The sequence below is a fragment of the Monodelphis domestica genome, chromosome 5, assembly GCF_027887165.1.
Source record: "Monodelphis domestica isolate mMonDom1 chromosome 5, mMonDom1.pri, whole genome shotgun sequence".
NCBI classification, from domain to species: Eukaryota; Metazoa; Chordata; class Mammalia; order Didelphimorphia; family Didelphidae; genus Monodelphis; species Monodelphis domestica.
In genome coordinates this window covers 167,104,477-167,125,499 of record NC_077231.1, presented here as the reverse complement: position 1 = coordinate 167,125,499, position 21,023 = coordinate 167,104,477, and the positions used below count along the sequence as shown (strand labels likewise).

The 21,023-nt window shown below is 34.5% G+C and overlaps 1 protein-coding gene across 1 annotated transcript in view; it reads left to right on the top strand.

Moving 5' to 3' along the window:
* The window catches only part of RELN (reelin), a 539,202-nt gene that overhangs the window by 77,793 nt on the left and 440,386 nt on the right, over window positions 1-21,023 (top strand). The window contains exon 2 of the mRNA XM_003342005.3: window positions 6,825-6,935. Within this exon, the coding sequence (XP_003342053.2) occupies window positions 6,825-6,935 (111 nt within the window). The remainder of the gene's footprint in view (window positions 1-6,824; window positions 6,936-21,023) is intronic.

The following is a 21,023-nucleotide window of genomic DNA, read 5'->3' as shown; positions in this document are numbered from 1 at the left end:
TAAGCATAATACTCGGCACATATTAGATATTTACTACAAATTTCTTGTTTGAATCAAAGTCTATCTCATTATCTTCCAATAAGTTTTACTCCTTTACAATTGCAGATATATTTGGAGACATTTGTAGCTATAATAGTCATTAAAAATTAAGTGCTTACTATGTGCCGGGTACTAAGTTCTGGGGATATGAGGAAAAGCAAAAGATAGTACTTTCTCTTATGGAGCTCACAATATTATAGGGAAAGACCCAAAAAAGAAGGTGAAAAGTCAAGGGTAGAGAGAGGAGGTAAGGGACCAAGCCCATAGGAACAAAATCCAGAGGAATAAATCTGGATGAGAAATGAGATGACCACCCTGGGTTCCTTCTTTAAATGAAAGATCTGAGGGGAGGTCTCCACTTTCTATCTTTTATCCTCTAGGCCTTTTAAAAGTTGATTGACTCTTTGGTTGTTTCCGAAAACACCATTTCATATTTGTTGCCCTACATCATTTTTAGCAGATCTTCATTTGACCTATAACATAACAGATGCACTCAAACATATTACACATGTGTTTACATATACATACATATGTATGTAATACTAAGTATGGCAGGGGGCATGAACTTTGTCCTTGTTTAAACTGAAATCTAACTCAGAACTTGAAGGATATCAAAGAAAAATATAAACATCCCTCCTTATCCTTGGGGAATCCTTTTACTTTCCTATACTGAACCCTAAAACTGACCCTCTGAAAACTTCTTATGTCAGAAATTATGGTCCTATCTGTCTGATATAGATACAAATAATTCTGGGCCAACAAGAATGAGCCCTTTTTCCTAAGAAAGTCAGAATCTGTAATAACAAAGCAAAGGAACTTTAAACCCCAAGTAGTTATACATGGAAATGGAACCACATAAGCTACTGCACAGATAAAAGCTAAAGGTGAGAACTTTTTAAATAATAGTTATGCTCCCAGGGAGCTGTCCAGGGTTCTGCCATAAGAAATCATATGATCCTTACATTTTGGCTTTCATTTCTAGTGCTCTTGACCTTACCTGGTTTCCTTAAACTCTACACACTTTTACTTATCGAATCATTGTATTACCTTCTTTTGTGAGCTGCCTTATAGCCTCCTGAAAATATGCATCATATCTGTGATTCCTTAATTTATATAAACATTTGGGGAAATGAATTATATATGCTAACTTCCCATATGGAAAAAAAGATGAAAAAAGATATTTTCATTTGCCTTAAAACTTCCTTTGCTCTTCATCAATCAGCTCTTATTTAGGATGTCTTTTTTCCCCTGTTCATTTTTCCTGTCTTGATTGTCTTTCCCCCATCTTTTCATTTCTTTGACTTCTTTCTGTTCAGATTTTATCTACATTCCTTGGGGTCCTGCTTGAAATAATCAATTAGCAACATATATACTTTTGCTGCTTCTGTTTTTTCTTAATCAGTTTTCTTCCTTTGACAAAATTATTTTCATTCTTCTGACATGCCCTCTCTTTTTTTGGACTGACAGCTTTTTAAATATATATGAAGAGGTTAGTGCCACACTCATACTCATGTTAAAAGTGCCTTTTTGATACTAGCATTATCAATCAAGATCTAGCTATCTATCAAGGACAGAGACTTTGCAAACCAACTAGGGTAAGAGAAGTGTTATGCAAACACTTTAAATGCTAACAATAACTAATCTTTGATGGTACTGGTTCAGTCATAACAATATGAAAAATTTTATTTCTTTCAAAATCTAAAATGAACAGATATTTAGATTTTAACAATATCATCTACTTATCCAAAATTAATACATTGCCCCAAACAAGAATTAATTTTATTATTACATGTGATATGATTACGTCTGAATGGAATACTAGGTAGGTATGGATTATAGTTCATACCATTTAAGGTGCCTTCCAACTCTAAGATTTTGTAGATATAAAATCCTATGATAGTTAACTATAACTCTTTGGAGGAGAGGATAGGCATATGATTATTACATATATAAGTATATTACTTATACATATATAGTTTAAGGTTTACAAGGCACTTTCCTCAAAACAACTCTACACTGTAGTTAGTAGTTGTAATATTATTTTCTCATTTCTATCTTTTTTGGTAGACTGTAGATTGAAATAGGCCTGAAAAAAATTACTCTTAGTTGTTCTTTTACAGTCAATATTTCTAGGGCAATTACACATGTGGTTAAAGTAACATCTCTTTATAATTGAATAAAAGTAATAGGCCATCAGCTTATTTTCTATAGACTCACGGAATGCATCACCAGCATGACAACTCTAGGAGTAGATAATCTGATGACCTCATCCTGTTCAATACAATTTTAACTTCCTTCACTCAATAAATAAATATTTTGAAAGCTTTCTCTGCCATGCAGTTTGTAGATTATGGATATCTGGCTTTGCACCAAACAACTTACAGTGTTCTCAAATTTGAAGGATCAATGTTGTATTGGGCAATTTTGGGTAATTGTTTTATTTGTGATATTACTGTAGTTCTTTCTGCTGCAGTTTATTTGGTGAATTCTCAAGAATAGTTTGGAGTATGTATTTTTACTATTGGGATCTTTGGTTTGTTTATGAAGGATAGTGAGTTTCTGGTGTACATTACTGTTCATCTGATCATGTCTTTATAAGTATTTCATACATGCCAAATGTTAGTAACCTGTATAGCTTCATTGCATACTCTTTGCTTCCTTGAACAATGATGAAGATAATGATTATTCCAACCTTCATTTCAATAGTGTTGGAAGCTCCTTCTATTATTTGAGATTGGCACTTTGTGGCATGTGCCTTGGACCATGAAAGGTTAATTGTCTATTGTCACATAAACTAGTGATTCTGACTATAATGACCATCTACTAGATACTGCATATTTTTATTTTATTATTATTGCCATATATAGATGGAAAACTGAGGCTCAGAATGACTTGTCCCAGGGCATAATTCTGATATTAAGATTTGAATCCAGATCTTCTGAATTCTAGGCCTGATAGTCTTTCCACTATGTCATATTGGTTCTCCTAGCTTTGGGTTATTTAGTTCAGGAATTGAAGTGTTAAAGAATCATTAAACTTTCATAAAAGGAATGCTTAGATCATTAAAATATATCAAGATAAATATGAATAAATATTTTACTTACTTTAACCAATGTATGTGTGCCTCTTTGTACAATTAGTTTTAAAACAAAATTTCTATTTCTTTTGTAAGCTGGTCTACTTTCTGGGTCAAAACATAATTACCATGCCAAATATGTTTTTAACTTATTTTACATATTTGATATACTTATATTAAATCTTCATGGACATTCAGAAATATGGACTTTTAATCAGTTGACATTGATTTGTCACTAAATTAATGAGTAATATATGCACAATATATAGGAAACTCTTTGTCTCAGTTTTAATCATTGATATGATATAATTATTTCTAGTAGATGTTTTAGATATTCCACAGTCTAACCTTTGGGGGTATAAATATAGTGATAGATAATTAGTATGGTTATCTTTTACTCAGTATCATCTTGTATACCTACATGATATTTCATTACTTTTCTTTATTGAAGTATTTAGCATTTCTAATTGGCACACTGTAATAGATCTTTAGCCATTTATCATAAAATAAAGGGACATTTGGAATTGCTACAGATTCAACAAACACTTAAGTGCCTGCTCTTTGCAAGGTATTATGCAAAATGATAAAATGTAAGTTTTAGACTTACAGTCTAAATAGGTTATACCACATGTGAACAAATGGATAATATGATAATGACTAAGTAGAACTCTAGGTAAAAGTGTTATGAGAAAATCTGAAGAGCTGAAAATGACTAACTCGAAGTTTGGGAGAAGAGGAATAAATCACGCAAATCATCCTGAGTGGTATTTGAGTTGGGTTTTAGGATGTTGAAGAAATGTCCCAGACAGATTCATGGAGGTGAATCATTATGCAAAACCACTGGGGAACTACCAGGACTTAATCCTCTTTTGGTGAAATAGTATCTATGAGTGTGTGGAAAGCAGTAGATTGAAATAAGGTTTGTAAGTAAAGTTGGAGACAGTGCAAAGACTTAAATGACAGGTCAAAGAATGGGTATTTCATCCTACAGGCATTTTGGAAGCACTGAAGAGTTTTGAGTCAGGGAATGGCATAGTCAGAAATGTGCCTTAAAATGACCATTCTAGTCTATCTGTAAGAGTTAAATTAGGGGAAAGACTGGAAGCAGAAAAGTTATTACCATTAGGTGTATGATGATTTGAATCAGTCTAGTAGCTATATGAGTTCTAAATGACATGGAAGTTTGTAAGTAAGAGATAGATGAAAGATGTATTATCGACTAAATTTGACAGCTAATTGATAATGGAGAAGAGAAAAAAGAGGACAGAAGATTTAGTCTACTGAGATTTAAAGGTTGAGTAATGTATGGAAACAATACTAATTAACAGAGAAAATAGCAGCTGGTTTAAAGGAGAAGATGATATGGTTGCTTTTGGGCAGATTGAGTGTGAGGTTCTGGGAAGGTGTGGGCATCTAAATGGAGATATTTAGAGAGTTAGAAGTATTTAAGACTGGAGTTAAGTGGAGGGATTGTGGATAATGATATATTGGAAAGAACACAGCACTTGAAGTTGAGAAAGTCATGGCTTTTGATTTTAACTTTTAATTAAATGTTATAATTGCTAGTTGTGTGGGTAGGGGTAAGACACTTTACCTCTCTAGGCCTCTGTTTCTTTATCTGTAAAATGACTATACAAATACCTATAGAATGTAATTCAAATTTATCATGAGGATCCAATCATATATTGGTCAGGGGAGTTTGAAATGGACATATATTAAAACTGTCCCTCATTTTAATAAAATGTGCTAGCTTGACAATTGGGTCCTTTGGGGATTATATGCCCCCTGGCAACTTTCTTCTGGCCATCTGTGACCAAGAACTCATGTCTTTTAGGTGGCAAAGCTTCCCCTTATTGCTACTGAGCAGGACCTTAAAAAAAGGAGTAACTTCATAAGTTCAGTTATTGACATGTTGGATTTGAGAAACTCATTGGGCATCCAAGTGAAAATGTGCAGTAGACTGCTGGTGATGTAGGACTAAATCTCAGAAGATAGATAAGGGTGGTAGATTTTGCATATATCTTTTTTTCTTATTCGCATAGAAATAATGGTCCGAACTACTGGAATCTCCAAAGGAGATGGTAGAGGAAAAAATGAGAGAGCCTAGAGAAAAATTCAGGAATACAACTATGTTGTTATTCAGTCATTTAGTTATATCTAACTTTCTAAAGCCCTTACTTTCTGTCTTAGAATTGATACTAAATATTGGTTCCAAGGAATAAGAGCAGTAAGGGCATAGGCAAATTGGGGTGAAGTGACTTGCCCAGGACCATACAGCTAGAAAGTGTCTGAGGCCATATTTGAATCCAGGACTTCCAATCTCTGGACCTAGCTCTCAATCCACGGAGCCACCTAATTGCCCTCCAATCATGCACAACCCTGCATAGCTATAATTAGATCATAAGTTTTGAACCCAAAGGGATCTTATGGGTGATCTAGTCCAGCCCTTTCATTTTATAAATGAGGTATCTTAGATACATTAAGTGGCATGTCCAGTGTTACATAGGTTGTAAGTGGAAGCACCAAGATTCAAACCTAGATACACTGACTCCAAATCTATAATCCTTTCTGTTGTACTACACTGTCTCTGAGGTCAATACATGGATGATGATCCCCTGAAATCAATTGAGGAGGATTGATCAGCCTGGTGTGGAGAGAATCATGGCAGAGCAATTCCTCTAAAATCTAGAGGAAAGAGTTTTCAGAAGAGAAGTCTCATCCAAGCTGCCTGTATGACACTTGCCTTCACCCATACATTTTTGTTGTTGCCAAAAGTGATGACAAGCCTTCATTGTATACTACTAAATCAACATTATAAAATTCTATTCTGTTGACATACCATGGAGCCTTTTACCTTTCATCTTGAAGTGGGAAACTTAAAGCTTCATAGAGTAGAAGCCACTGTAATTTCACACCAGAAGTCCTTTATAATTAATTTCTGCAACAGCAAGCAAAAAAAGATGTTTCATGTAGCAAAACATGAATAGTTAAGGAATAAATATAATGAGCCCAACTTCCTGACTACAGTATAATAAGTTTTGATTACAGAACTTTCTACTCAGTGAGGTACACACTACAAGCTCTATATATCAGAAATCCCTTAAGAATATTACAAGTAATAAGTTGATCTTCCTTTCTTCCTCACAAGAAGGATAAGCCTGGCTCTCCTCATCCAAATTAGTCTCCCTTTTGTTGAAAAATGTCAGGAAACACTGCTCCAAAATATAGATTCATAGAAAGAAATAGAGTGCTTATTGCTATCCTTCCTTGTGCCAATGAAGGATTGTTTCTCACAGTTTGGCATGCTTTTAAAAAAGTATACTCATGACAATGCCAAATCTCCAGCAATGCTTTTGAAATTGTGGCTCAGAGGGGGAAAATTTTTCTCTTGAATACTATATTGTTTGGGATTGATTTTTCACATAGAGATTGAATTTGTATATGAATGGGGAAAGGCAGACTGGTTGTCTAAACATGGAAGAAAATGTTATAAACTTGAATTTTGATCTTTTCTAAGGAGTTTCTCAATCCAACAATTTATTCTTTCTTTTCCCTAATATAGTGTTCATTTCACAAATGAACAAAGTAAATAATGATTATTTAACAAATAATAAATGTAATGTTGAAAAACTTAGCATATCATAATTGATAGACATATAATTAAATATTTTGATGACTAGTATTTATTGATTTTTCTTTTTCATTTCAGTGACAATTTCCACAAGTACCTTCTTTGATGGCTTGCTGGTTACAGGACTATACACATCCACTAGTGTCCAGGCTTCACAAAGCATTGGAGGTGCTAATGCTTTTGGATTTGGTAAGTTTAATGTGGTTAAAGAAAGTAGTCAATATGTATGTTTTCTAGTGTGTTATTATTGTTTTAAAAATCTTCTTAAGAACCCTTACACATTCTTTTCCACTTAGGATTCAAATGTAACTTATTTAAATCATTCTTTTTTATTTAAAATTTAAAATAAATTTTAAAACTTTGTTTAATGACAAATTTAAATAATTTTTTTTAGAATTTAGCAGAGAATAGGCATGGCAGGGGAGCAGGGAATAAAAGTGATTGGAATAAGTATGTGTCATGGGCCCACCATTACATTTTATCTAATAATATCTCTTCAGGTGGAACAACCCATACTTGATTCTGGGACCTGCATACAATTCTGTCATTTAGGGGGCTAAAATTCATTTTGACTCCTGTACATCAATCAATAACCAATCTCATAAACATCTAAAATATTTAATATTTGATGTGTGGTAACTGACCCCTTATATTTTGTAAAATTAATTTGTTACATCAACTCCAATCCTCCTACCCTTAACCCCATTAGAGAAGGCATCATTTGACAAAAAAAGGAATATATACTATGCCTTATTTCTATTTATCAGCTTTTTCTCTTGAGGTGGAAATACACAAGTAATTCTTCAAACAGTATTTCTATAACTGTACATGATGTTCTCTTGGTTCTGCTCGTTTCACTCTTCATAATTTCACAAAGGTCTTTCCATGTTTTTCTGAAATTAACCTGTCCATCATTTCTTATGGCACAGTAGTATTGTTTCACAATTGTATGCCTCAGCTTGTTTAGCCATTCCTCAATTGTTAGACGTTCCTTCAATTTCCAGTTTTTTGCTCCCACAAAGAGAACTGTTAAACTATTTTAGAATATACAGGTTCTCTTTGCCTTTATCCCTGGTCACCCTAGGAAACAAACCTAATGTTGGTATTCTGAGTCAAAAGGTACACACGGTTTTATAACTCTTTGAGCATAATTCCAGTTTGCTCTCCAAAATGGTTGGTTCATTTCATAGTTCCAGCAACAGTGTGTTAATGTCTCCACTTTCACACATCCCCTCCAACATTTTTCATTTTGTCCCTTTCTCATTTTATCCAATCTGATAGTGATGACAACTATTAAATTATGTAAAACAGTTATTTCACAAAATGTGAAATTATTTTGCTTAATTGACATTTTTATAGATTGGAACTTCATGTTGAACATATAAATAGAAATTTATTTATTTTAAAACATAGGGAAAGGTAAACTACCAAGTGAAGTTACAAAGTCATCAGGCTATTATGGTGACTGGTTAGTAAATCAGTCACCAATAACAGAGGCAACATGATGCAAAATTTTTTCCTTTCCTATTCAATTTTAAATATTCCAAGCCTAATATATCTAGTATAAAATAGAAAAGACAAACATATATGACTATTTCCACAAAATATTAATCTATTTTTCTTGGGGAGGAAAATGGGGTAGGTCTGTTATATGGCTTATAATAGTTTGCACTTACGTAGCACTTTATAGGCATTATACTTTATTATATAATCTTTATATAGGCAGCATAGTGGATAGAGTGCCAGGCCTGGAGTCAGGAAGACTTATTTTCCTTTAGTTCAAAACTGGACTCAAATACTTACTAGCCATATGACCCTAGTCAAGTCCCTTAACTCTGTCTACTTCTTTTCATCTGTAAAATGAGCTGGAGAAGGGAATAGCAAACCACTCCAGTATTTTTGCCAAGAAAACCCCAAGTGAGTCATAGAGATTTAGACACACCTAAAAAATAATTGAAAAAGCAACAATAATAATGTGGTATTATACTTAGAATTAGGAAGACATAAATTCAAATCCAATCTCAGACACTTACTAGCTGTGCGACCCTGGACAAGTCTCTTACTGTTTCCCTGCCTCAATTTCTTTGTATGTAAAAGGATGATAGTAATAGCACCCATCTCATATAGTTAGTTGTTTTGAGGTTGAAGATTTGTAAAAAACACATTACAAACCATAATGTGTTATTAAGGAATTGATGATCTAATTACTGAGAGTATTACCTCCATCAATACAGATGAGATATACATCTTTTTTCCCCATATAATTCTTGTTCATGTTTCCTCATAAATCCACCGTAGGAGCCTACTCAATATGCTTTGATTTAGGCAATCTTTCTTTTCATGGGTGTTAGTGAAGCATATGGGCTATGTATCCATATGACCTTTTGTGTCATGATCCACTTTTGTGGATTGTACAATTTTTAGTTATACAATTCCTTGATAAATAGTTATACATTTACTTGACCCATTTATATGCCTGATATCACTAAAGCATTGTTTTTGTATCTGTTATTTATTGGCAGCATTTCCTTTTAGAAAATGGAAGCAAATTTTATCTTCATAATTTTCTTTTTGTTTAAAATGTTAGTGTTGGGCAACCTGACAAAATGGGATGGCAAAGAGAAGGATGTTAAGATTTAGGAGGCAATTGGACTAGGAAGAATTAAAATCAGTTTGGTGGGCTTGAGTCAGGATTTCCACCATGTCAAGGACAAAGATAAGTTCAGAAGCCACACAGATAGAGGAACCCAGGAAAACATAAAAACTAAAGGAATAACCAAAGTGGATGGCAAAAAAATAGGGCAAACAGTCAAGAATTAGGAGAGGTGAAGATTCTGAAGGAGGAGAGTGTAGCAAGTATGGGAAGATAAGCAAGGAGTCAGAAATAAAAAAATCTTTAATAACAGAGGAAATTCTAACTCATTGCAAGAGCTCGTTTTATGTTTCCTATAAAGGGGAAAGCAAGTCCTAAATAAAGTTAGCCCAGGACTAGCATCTGGCTATAGACCTGGCTGAGGTGCTGGAGATAAAACAACCAAAACCCAAAAGTTTTGGTATTTGCCTGTCCAGCTGTTAAGAAAAAAGTCCTCATATTTACATGGTTTTACAGTTTGAAAAGTTATTTTCCCATAACAATCATGTAGGTTAGCATAATTATTATGCTTCCTATTTACCCCCCAAATATCTTATTGGGTGTGGGTTTGCTTACTTCTATTCAGTCATGCATTATAAAGACTCCCGATTTGACATAAAATGGTGACATTACTTATATTTGTATAATAGTAGCCTAAGAATAATCCTGCTTCTTAATTCGAGCCTGAGACTTCAAGCAATTTGCCCATGATCATACAGTAAGTGTTAAAGATAAGACTTGAATGTGAATATGGACTTTTAGTGTAGTAGGTTAGTGCTCTTTTTCCTATATAAGGCTATGCCTGGTGGAAGGAAAAAAATTCAAGATTCAAAAACAGCTGGGTTTAAAGATTAACAATTTTGTGGAGTACTGAGAGTAGTTACCTCTAATTTAGGTTAAAAACACACAAAGAATAAATCTATTAATTAAAACTATTTCAATCCAGCAAACATTAGTGAAGTGTCGTCTGCAGATGATTGGGATGACATGGCTAATTTCAAGTAGTACTCGATAGTGCTTTAGTATTGGCATGACCCATCTGGGCATCCAATGGACAATGGTATCATATTTATAGTGGATGGATTTCTATTTCTATCTTTGTACTTAAATCTCTCCTTTAGATAAATTTTCCATAGACATAAAGATTAATTTATACTAAGGTCCAAAAATATTTTAATGCTACTCTTCTATGCTTTTCATAAATCAACATAGAGCTGATAGAAGTATTTAGGATTCCACACTACTAGTGGCCCTTCACATCTGCAAATAAAGTAGAAAGGTTTATTCCCCCCCACCATTTGTGGAGTAACCAGGCTAGAATTACACATCAGCCAATTAAGCAATTAAGTCTTTTTTCTTCTTTCCATTTCCACTACAATTTTTATTTTTTTCAAAAACCTTTACATTTCATCTTAGAATCAAAACTGTGTATTGGTTATAAGGCAGAAGAGCAGTAAGATTCAAGCTGTGGGGGGTTAAATGACTTGCCCAGGGTCATATGGCTAAGAAACGAAATTATTTTAAAACAAGAAACTTAAGTTATATTTACAATGTGAAATATTTGTTTAACTTTTAGAGACAAAATAAATTATTTGTTTGAGATCTATATATAATTTTTTTGCGATCAATAGTCACCAGAGAGGATTTGCATGGCCAAGAATAGGAAGAGAAAGAAAAAAGAAGAGGGAGATAGAAAGGAAGAGAATTTTCTCAAAAGATATCTTCACTTTTACAATATGTTTGTCACAATCAACATAGTATTGTGCAAATTAGGCAATACCTATTCCATCTTTATGATCTTAGAAGCTTAGAGGTAATGAACATCATGCCGAGATCATATGGCATGCCTTGCTTATTGTCTGGAAGATGCTTTGAATATTTAATTTACTATGAAGCTCTGACTTTTCAGAGGAGTGTTAAGCAAACAGAAGGCCCTTGGCATTTTTCCAACATGTTATAGTAGTAAATAGCATATGCTGTGTTTAACTAGTTCTGATAAATGAGGGCTAAGTAAAGCATTTAATTCCATCTGAATAGTTGATTTTATTTATTAAAGTTTCAGTATGGACTCTGTATAGATGGCCCCATTATGTTAATTGCTTAAAGTTACAGAAACTGCATCTTGTTCATAAAGTATACATATAAATAATCAAAACAAGAATTGTGACTACCTTTAAGCATGATTTTATGAGTATAATTGTATCAAAATAACACCAGCCTTTTATGAAAACCAAGATTCTTTAAAATGCATGAATAATCATGGCCATACCCAATGGCCAGAACTAAATGAAAATAACAGACGTGCAAAGGATGACTGGAAGCCAGAAATATATAGCTTGGAATGCCTCATTTCCCTTGTCAATGGGAATTCAAAAACATAAAGCCCTAGAGAGATCTGACGTTTAATTATAGCCTGTCCATTTTTATATTCTAGCATTTACCCTTGCCTTTGAGTAACAATTTAGTCATGAAAAATATTCAGATTTCATTGGAATAACTTTCAATATAATATTATATAAAATTGTATGGATTTCTTTCAGGGGATAGTTTATTATATCCAACATTTAGGAATATGTATTTGCTTTAATTTGAAATGTATAATATATATTTTAAATTATAGCACATAACATATGTCTCACACTAGAAATACTTGTTTATTAATTCATAAACTCAGAAATCTGAAACTTGCAGGGATTTTAGATACCACCTAGTCCTCCCTTCCCATATTACAGATCTGGAAATTAAAGCTTAAGAGAGGTTAAATGACTTGTCTTAGATCTCACAAGTTGATGGTGTTCAGGAGAGGATTTGAATCTTGGACTGCTGCCTCCAGAGCCAGTGGTCTTTATTGTCTCTAGCAGAGAAAATCAATTAGACTTTAATTGATGCTTATGGACATTTTTATTGCCAAATATAATCATGTTAGTTTTTAGAATTCAATGTTTTCATTAAGTTATTAATAGATAAAGAATTCAAGTGGCTGGCAGGTCTCACCAAGCTTGAAAGCCTTCAGAAATGAACCTGGAAATGGGCTGCCATTCTATGGTTCACATTCCATATTAGATAAATTTGATGGGATTCCTACCAGCAAGTGACTTGTCAGTGCTAAATTTGGAGATGTTCATGAAAACCTTGAATTAAAATAGATCAGAGACAGCATTGAAATTCTGTTTTAGTGATGTAATCACAATGTAATCAAAGATCCTTTGTGTTCAGTAAATGAAAATTGTTCAGATTCAACTATTGTTTGCAATACCCATGCTTGAATTTCACACTAGGAACTTGATTCATTTAACATTTTCCTCAATTAACTCTTGCACTCAAGGAAATAGGCACTGTAATAGGTCAAAAATTAATAATCTGTCTAGATAGAAAATTAAGGAGCAGCCAGGTGACACAGGGGATAGAGCTGGTGCCAGCCCTAGAGTTAGGAAGTTCTGAGTGAAAACCTGGTCTCAAACATTTATTCTCTGTGTGACTCTGGGCACATCACTTAACCCTGTTTGCCTCAATTTTCTCATCTGGAAAACAAGCTGGTGAATGGAAATGTCTAGTCTTTCTACTGTCTTTGCCAAAAAAACCCTAAATGAGTTCACAAAGAGTCAAAAGTGACTGAAACAATCAAATAACAAATAGAAGATTAAATAGAACTATAATTAATGGATTTTCTATGAGCATATTGGCCATCATTGAAGCTTGAGGTGTAATATCTCAATCTTTGGGATTACCTTTTTTTCCTAATTTCCATAGTTTTTACATGTATGTATGTGCATGTCATATATGCATATGTGTAAAGAGTTTTCACTAAGGATTTAGGCTAATATCTGTAAACAAAGGAAAGCAATTGAAATATTCATTATTTAGCATCCTATTTAAGTGCTGCGTTAAAATACTCATTATTTAGTTTAGATGAAGCCATATGATTTGCTGGTAGCATTCACTGTGTTAAAATATTAATTTTATGGGTCTCTACTAAGGAATACATCTATTAAATTCACGAGTGAAATTCAAACAAATATCCTCCCACTCAGAAGATAGCAAGAAACCTCAGTTTGAACAAATCATTTTACTTAAGATTTGAAGTATAAACTATTCACTAGTTAATGAAATTCTTAATGGGAACTCACTTTTTACTACATTAGTACTTCAACTGATCCATTATTTCATCAGCATGAACTTCCACTGATGCAAATGCACCATCTCCATGCACTGATAAATGGTTTCATAAATATCTTTAGCCAAAGTAAATTCAATGAAATTAGAGCCTACATTTTAGTGATGCGCCTTTTCCAATTTAGTTTGCCTTGCCCTTCAAAACCAATGCATTAAGAACCCATAATCTTAACTTTTCTGGATTGACGGGACCTCTCTGAGCTTTTATTCTGCTGGCATAACCTTTGAGAAACCAAGGTCTCAAAAGAAAGTAGAACTTGTTGGTAGAATTGTTTACTAAGTACAGTACATTTTTTGCCCAGACTATTCTGAACCCAGCTATTAATTTAAGAGATATCTATTATGTCTCTTATGTGAAAAGCACTGATAGCACTTTGCCCTAAGAAGTTTATATTTAATAGAGGAAGAAAATGTGCAAAAATAACTGTAATATAAATAGATTTTATGTGCTCTAGGGAATCAAACAAAGGGCTATAAGAGTTCACGAGCTTTAGAGTTGAAATGGACCTTAGAGATTATCTAGGCTAACCCTATCATTCTACAAAGGAGGTTGTATATCTGTGTATCTGCTTGACACACAGAATTGACCCTATTCTTATAACTCCATTCCATACTAGAGCATACTCCCCCACTTCAGGAGAAAGCTTAGGGGTGGGAGGGAGGGAGAGATAGAGACAGAGAGACAGAGAGACAGAGATAGAGGGAGAGAAGAGGAGGGGGTGCATATGTAAGAGGACAGAGAGCTATTTTAGAAATACATAATATTATTGCCTTACGGAAGAACTTGTTTTTAAATATTCTTAAACATTTGTTATTTTTCCCTTCCTATTTCCTCTTGCAGTTGAACAATAAAAAAAACAAAACTATGGTAACACACATAGTGCAGCAAATAAATTGCCTCATTGTTCACTTGAAGTCCATTGCCAGGCTCTCAGGATACTGGATATTATGCTTATCTTCAGTCCTCTGGAATCAGTGGTTATTTGCCATTAGATGGATCAGAGTTCTCAGGTCTTTCTAAGCCATTTTTCTTTGTAATGTTGTCATTATGTAAATTGTTCTCCTTCTGCTCACTTCTTGTCGGTTCATGAAGCTCTTTATAGAAGAACTTCTATTTATAACATTGTCAGAGGAGCCAGGCATATTTCCTAACTGTCAAATAAAATATCTTAACGGGATCATAGAATTCAACTCAATTAAAACATTTATGGCATTGTAACAAACATGTGTGGAGTATTGTTTTCATTCCTGGGGGAGATATATGAAGACAAAGAACAATAACAATAATAACAATAATCAGACCTGATAGAGATCGCAGAGGTCACGTGGGACCTATTGGGGCATCTTGAACAATAATTGTTCATGTAACATTCCTAAAAAGGCTTCCCTGTCTTTCATATGTACATTTTCAGTGATAAGAAGCTTATTAATTCCCAGGACACAGTTAGTAGACCTCTCAATTGTTAGAAAATTTTCAGTTATAGTGATATAAATTTTTGCCTCTCTACAACTGGCATCTTTTGCTTCCAATTCTACCCCTGAGGCCAATTTCAATAACCCTATTCTCCATCCCCACCCCCCCACCCGTGTCTGATGGCCTTTCAAATACTTGAAGGCAGTCTATCATATTCCCTCTAAGTCTTCCTTTATATCAACTAAACATACCTGGTTTCTTCAATCGGTCCTTATATGTCATGGTACAAAGTCCCCTCGAAACCCTGCTGATCCTCTTCTGGATGTTGTTCAATAGTCTTGCTAAACTGTGCAGGTACTTAGCACTGTACCCAGAATTTTAGCTGTAACATGACCAGTGCAGGGTGCAGTCATGTTAAAAACTTACCAGTTCAGGAAACTATTCTTCTATAAGTACAGTCTAAATTGGAATTAACTTTTAGCTCATTGGCTCATATTTAGCTGGCAACCCATTAATAGATTCAAATATTTTTCATATAAATTGTTTTCTAATTTAGCTCAGTGCCTGATATGAGATAGATGCTTAATAAATATCAATTAATTAGTGTCTACCAGGCCACATTTGTGTAATTAAAATTTTAAGCCCAAATGTCACACGTTTTATATATATATATATACATATATATAATTTTTTCAATAGGATTGATGCATAATTGGTTTGAGTAGATCTTTATGGTACAGATTAAAATGAAGATGAAAGGATATCATTAGAGAGATATAACCATGGCATATATTGAGAACAAGAGTTGATTAATGGGCAGAGCAGGAAGACCCATCTTTATGAGTTCAAATCCAGTCTCAGACATTTAACTAGGTGTATGACCTTGGGCAAGTCACTTAACCCTGTTTGTCTCAGTTCCTCATTTGTAAAATGAGCTGGAGAAGGAAATGACAAATCATTCCAGTATCTTTGCCAAGAAAATCCCAGATGGGGTCACAAACAGTCAGACACCATTAAAATGACAGAACAACAAAGAATTTAAATAAGGGAGAGGGTTTTTTTTTTTTTAGCAGAGTAGAACCAACTCACAAATTAGATAAGCCATTGTCCTCAGATCATAGAAGTTTGGAGGCTGAAGGAATTTCAGATCTCATTTAATCCAACATGTACATTTTACTGATGGGGAATTTGAGTTCTAAAGAGATTCAGGTTCTTGCTCAAAGCTTCATAGCTACACTATTGCAAAGAGAGTACCAGACCCCAGCTCCCCTTAGTTCCAGTACAATGCTATGATTTGTAAAAGGAATCAGTCAACTGATAGCCATTTGCCAAAAGGTTACTATGTTAGAGATAGTAAAAAAAAAAAGCCTTTGCCCTAATGGAGCTCACTTGCTAATAGTGGGAATAATATACAAACAACTGTGAACCTAAACGATATAAGGATGTAAAGCCCCAAGACTCTTGTATCTATTCACTAGCAACTCTGAAATCTCTGGAGACTAAACGAGTTTATCCTATCTACTCATTCTGTACTTTATCACATTCAGCTTTAAAATGGGAAATTGGGGTCAAATCCCAATCTGCAGTAATTCTGTTCTATCTCCTTTTCTTTTCTCTTCTCCTCTTTGCCAAAAAGGTGACTCCTACAAATAAATAATTCATTCAAATAATGATGAACTGTCCAAACCCTAGGGTTGAACTGATGTCCCAGGGGGCAATTGGACAATTGCCCAGTAGGCTAAGAAGTCTGTGGTTTTTAAGAATAAGCGATTCCATTGGGAGCATCTGCCAGGCTCCACCTCCACCCTTATTCTCTCATGTCATTATGTATGTCATTGTTTATCCTCTTGGTATCCTTGGAAGTTTTATCCCCAGAAGCCTGGCTCCCAGGAAACTTCATGCAATGCCTGGCTTCATGGGAATCAGCCTGACCTACTGGCTAGAAGTTGACTGATATAGACACTGTCATCCCTTTCCAGGTCTGCTAAGTCTCTCAGACCATCTTATTTCCTCTTTCTAATTTCCTTGGAAAGGCCCCAGTATTTGTGGGGTTAGGAATGTAGTATTTAGAAAATATTGGGAGAAAGGGCAGGGGGAGGAAAGCAAAAAATAAAGGAGAAACATTAGAAATAGAAACAATGGGACTGAGAAGCATTAGGGAAAGAAATATGCTCTTTTATGAATCTTACTTTAGTTAGTTATTGTTGGAAGACTTGAATTTGAATTCCAACCCAGACAGTTATTAGCTCTTTGACTCTTGCTTGACAAATCATTTAACCTCTCTTTCTCTGTTTGCTTGTCTATAAAATGAAAATAATAATTGTTCTGCCTCAAAAGATTGTTATGAGATAATAGAAATAAAACACTTTAATAACCCTAAAGGAGAACATTGTACACAGAAACTGATACACTGTGGTACAGTCGAATGTAATGGACTTCTCCATTAGTGGCAATGCAGGGATCCTGAACAACTCAGAGGGATCTATGAGAAAGAACACTATCCACAGTCAGTGGAAAAACTGTGGGAGTAGAAACACAGAAGAAAAACAACTGCTTGATCACATGGTTCAAGGGGGATATGATTGGGGATATAGACCCTAGACAATCATCCTAGTGCAAGCATCAACAACATGAAAATAGGTTTTGATCAAGGACACATGTAAAACCCAGTGGAACTGCAAAGTCAGCTTTGAGATGGGACAGGAGGAGGGGAGTGAAAGAATATAATTATTGTAACCAAGGAAAAATGTTCTAAATTGACTAATTAAATAAAAATTTCAAAATAAAAAAAAGAATCTGGCCCTTACCTACCTTTCTAGCCTCATCATATGTTAACTGATTCTCTTCCCATCATTTGTAATGCAATCAAACTGACTTCTCCATTCTTTATTCCTGTTAATCCTTTTTTAATGCCTTTGCAATGGTGGCTCTGCATGGTTCCAGTGGACTCCCTTCTTACCTTTGCCTGCTCACTGAGTCCCTTTCTTAGCTTCAGATCCTGCTCAAACTCTATTTTCTGCAGAAAGACTTCCCTTATTCCCTCAATTGCTAGTACTTTCCCACTTATTCTTGACTATCCCCTACTATTTAGTAGTAGTACCTTGAATTGTACAACCTTGTGTGTGTGTGTGTGTATGTAGAGTATACCATGTAACAATTTTGTTAGCCACATTCATGAATATTTACTATACAGATACAGCTTCTTTGTATATGTGTATGTGTGTGAACTTATATTTATTTTTGTTCTATTTTTATTTTTTGATGCCCTCATTAGAATGTCAGCTCATTGTGTGTAGGGATAATTTCATTCTTTATATTTGTATCCTGGGGGCCCTGCACAGTTTCTTGACCATATGAGCAGTTTCATAAACAGTTGTTGGTTTATTAATTATATGGGAAAATGTATGTAATTGTTATTCTTGTGATTAAAAGAAACTGAGTTATATCTGGTAGGAGCCAGGGAGTAGCAGTAGGGATTATGTTTGATGGAAACTTGAGAGTTTCCACTGGATAATTCTGGCCTAGCTAACGGGATTGGGTTGAATCTTCATGAGTGCTAAGAGTTTTAGGTGAAGTGTGGTTAGGCATTTCCTGTTAATGAAGGCTTAGCCTTCACTAGATGTAATTGGAATCAGGAATACATTTTCCTCTGTGCCTGTGCATTAAAGAAAGCTTAGAAATGGTGGGTCTCTGCTGATAAGAAATCCTGTTTTCTAGGAATGTGACACTTTCACAGTATGCCAGGTAGTCCAGTTTGACAAGATACAGGATAGAAGTATGTGCTTAAGGGGGAGAACATCAAAGGTTGACTCAAACCTGGCAGTCATTTCACCTGTGGTGTGGGTTTTTCCTGAGGTTTTCAATTCCTTTATGGTTGCCAGATAATGAAATGTGGGTTTATGTATTTGATACATATGATGAATGATTTATAAATATTATTGGATGAATTCGGCATCTCTTTTACTCGCAATAGTCAGGGAAGAGCAATAGTGAAATACAGAATGATTTAAAATTCTTGTATAAAAAGTCAGTTGCTAGAAATGATTCTGATGCTGAATTTTTTCATATTCCAAAATAATTTTAAAACAAAGATAACAAAACCCCACCCTCTGTTCACTTAGTCAAAGGCTTTATTTTTCTCTTCGAATGTAGGGAGCATACATTTTAAAGTGGGTGCAGGGGCTCCCAGTCAGAGTGGCACTTTACCAAAGATATCATTTATCTTTCCACAATTTTATTTTGTGTGGAAGCTTCTGTTACTGGCTTTTACATTTAGCTAAATAGATGCAGGGGTTGTCTCATGAGGCAAGAGAACTCAGCTATAAATTACTGTTTTCAGACCTCTGAATGAAAGGATTTTGTCAATGTGGGAGTGGCATTTTTAAAAATACAGAATACCAAAATCTGTTAATATTCCTGTAAAGTTGATATTGTGTTATTTTCTTCCCTACTCTCCTCCCTCGCACAGCACTCCATTTATCTACCAACATGTTCTCTAAGGTCAAAATTGCACTGCCATTTCTAGTCAATTATGCTATTTTTGAGGAGCTTAATTCAGAAAGATTCTTGCATAGTCATTTCAGTAAGCAACACATTTCAAGTAGGATACATAACTATCAGAGACCTGGCAAAACATTTTAGAATTAGCTAGGCTTTGTTTAAAGCAGGCAGTTGGTTGCTTTAACAGTAAACACACTGTTAGATAGTACTGGTTTTTCCAGCTCTTTTGATAATAATCCTAACAGAAATCACATCAGCAAAAGAAGAAATATAAATACCTCCTTCCTACTTATAAAAGAACTTGCCCAGGAGCCTTTAGAAGAGTAGATGGTGCATTAGCATGAAAACATTAAAGAATGTTGGAACTGGAAGTCAGCAAGCACTTAAGTGACTGTTATATTCCAGTGCTGTCCCAAGTGCTGAGGATAAAAAGGAAGGCCAAAAAAAAAAACATTAGAAGGAATCTCTGGATTCATCTAAAGGGCTCTTAACTTCTAGTCTGGGAATATGTGTGCGTATTGATTCATCAGGCAACCCCTACTTCTGTGAATCTAGATGTAAAAACCACTACAGCAGCTTCCACAAAAAACAAAGTTATGGAAAGAAAAACGGTATTTTGATATGTATGTGTGTGAATGTATTTTTGCAATATAATTAGTCCTCTTCAATCCCATATATTTTATTTTATGCATTTAAAGCCTTATGAACAGAGATCCCTCAGTTTTAGTGACTTGCCAGAGGGATCTATGATAAGAACCCCAGACATAGTCCATCCCTTTTATTTTACAGATAAGGAAACTGAGATCCAGACTCAGGTAAAATTATTTGTCTGAAGCTCACATGTGGATCTGGATCTGGTGTGTAGCACTCTCTACGGGACCAATAGTTTGGTCTTTGCTCCTTGAGAGGAAGGAAATAGTTGGAATGATATTTGTATAAGAGGGGTGTAGCTAGATAGTGAAAAGTAATAAAACTAGAAATAGTTTTCTTGGGATTCCATCACTAAACAAAATTGAGAAGTGATTAAGTGTCTGTCTGTGTGTGTGTCTGTCTCTGTCTCTCTGTCTCTGTCTGTCTCTGTCTGTCTGTCTGTCTGTCTGTCTGTCTGTCTGTCTCTCTCTCTCTCTCCTTCTTTCCCTCCATTTGGGATCTTTTATTGCACTTTGAAGAAAGAAGCTATTATCTGTCACTGATAATGTTAATGTGAATAAAGTGAACTTTTCTGTGCTTGTGTTTTAATCTTCATCTTTGATCTAATTTTAAAATTAAAAGTTTTATACCAATTGCTGAATGTTACAAACCAGAGAACAATTGTGGAAGTGTGTTTTGTTTTGTTTTGTTTTGTTTTCTTGTTGATGGTACCCCTGAAAAAATACTATCGAATGGTTGCTTAATGCATCTCTATGGAAGTCTGACCTTGATTGAATGGTGCTATATTATGATGACAGAGACTTAGCTTGGTTTTGTATTATGTGAGAACTTGTAGGTACTCATGTGATAAAGAGTTTACGTTTTTAAAGAATAAAATGCTCATAGGACTTGTGTTCTAATCCTGAAA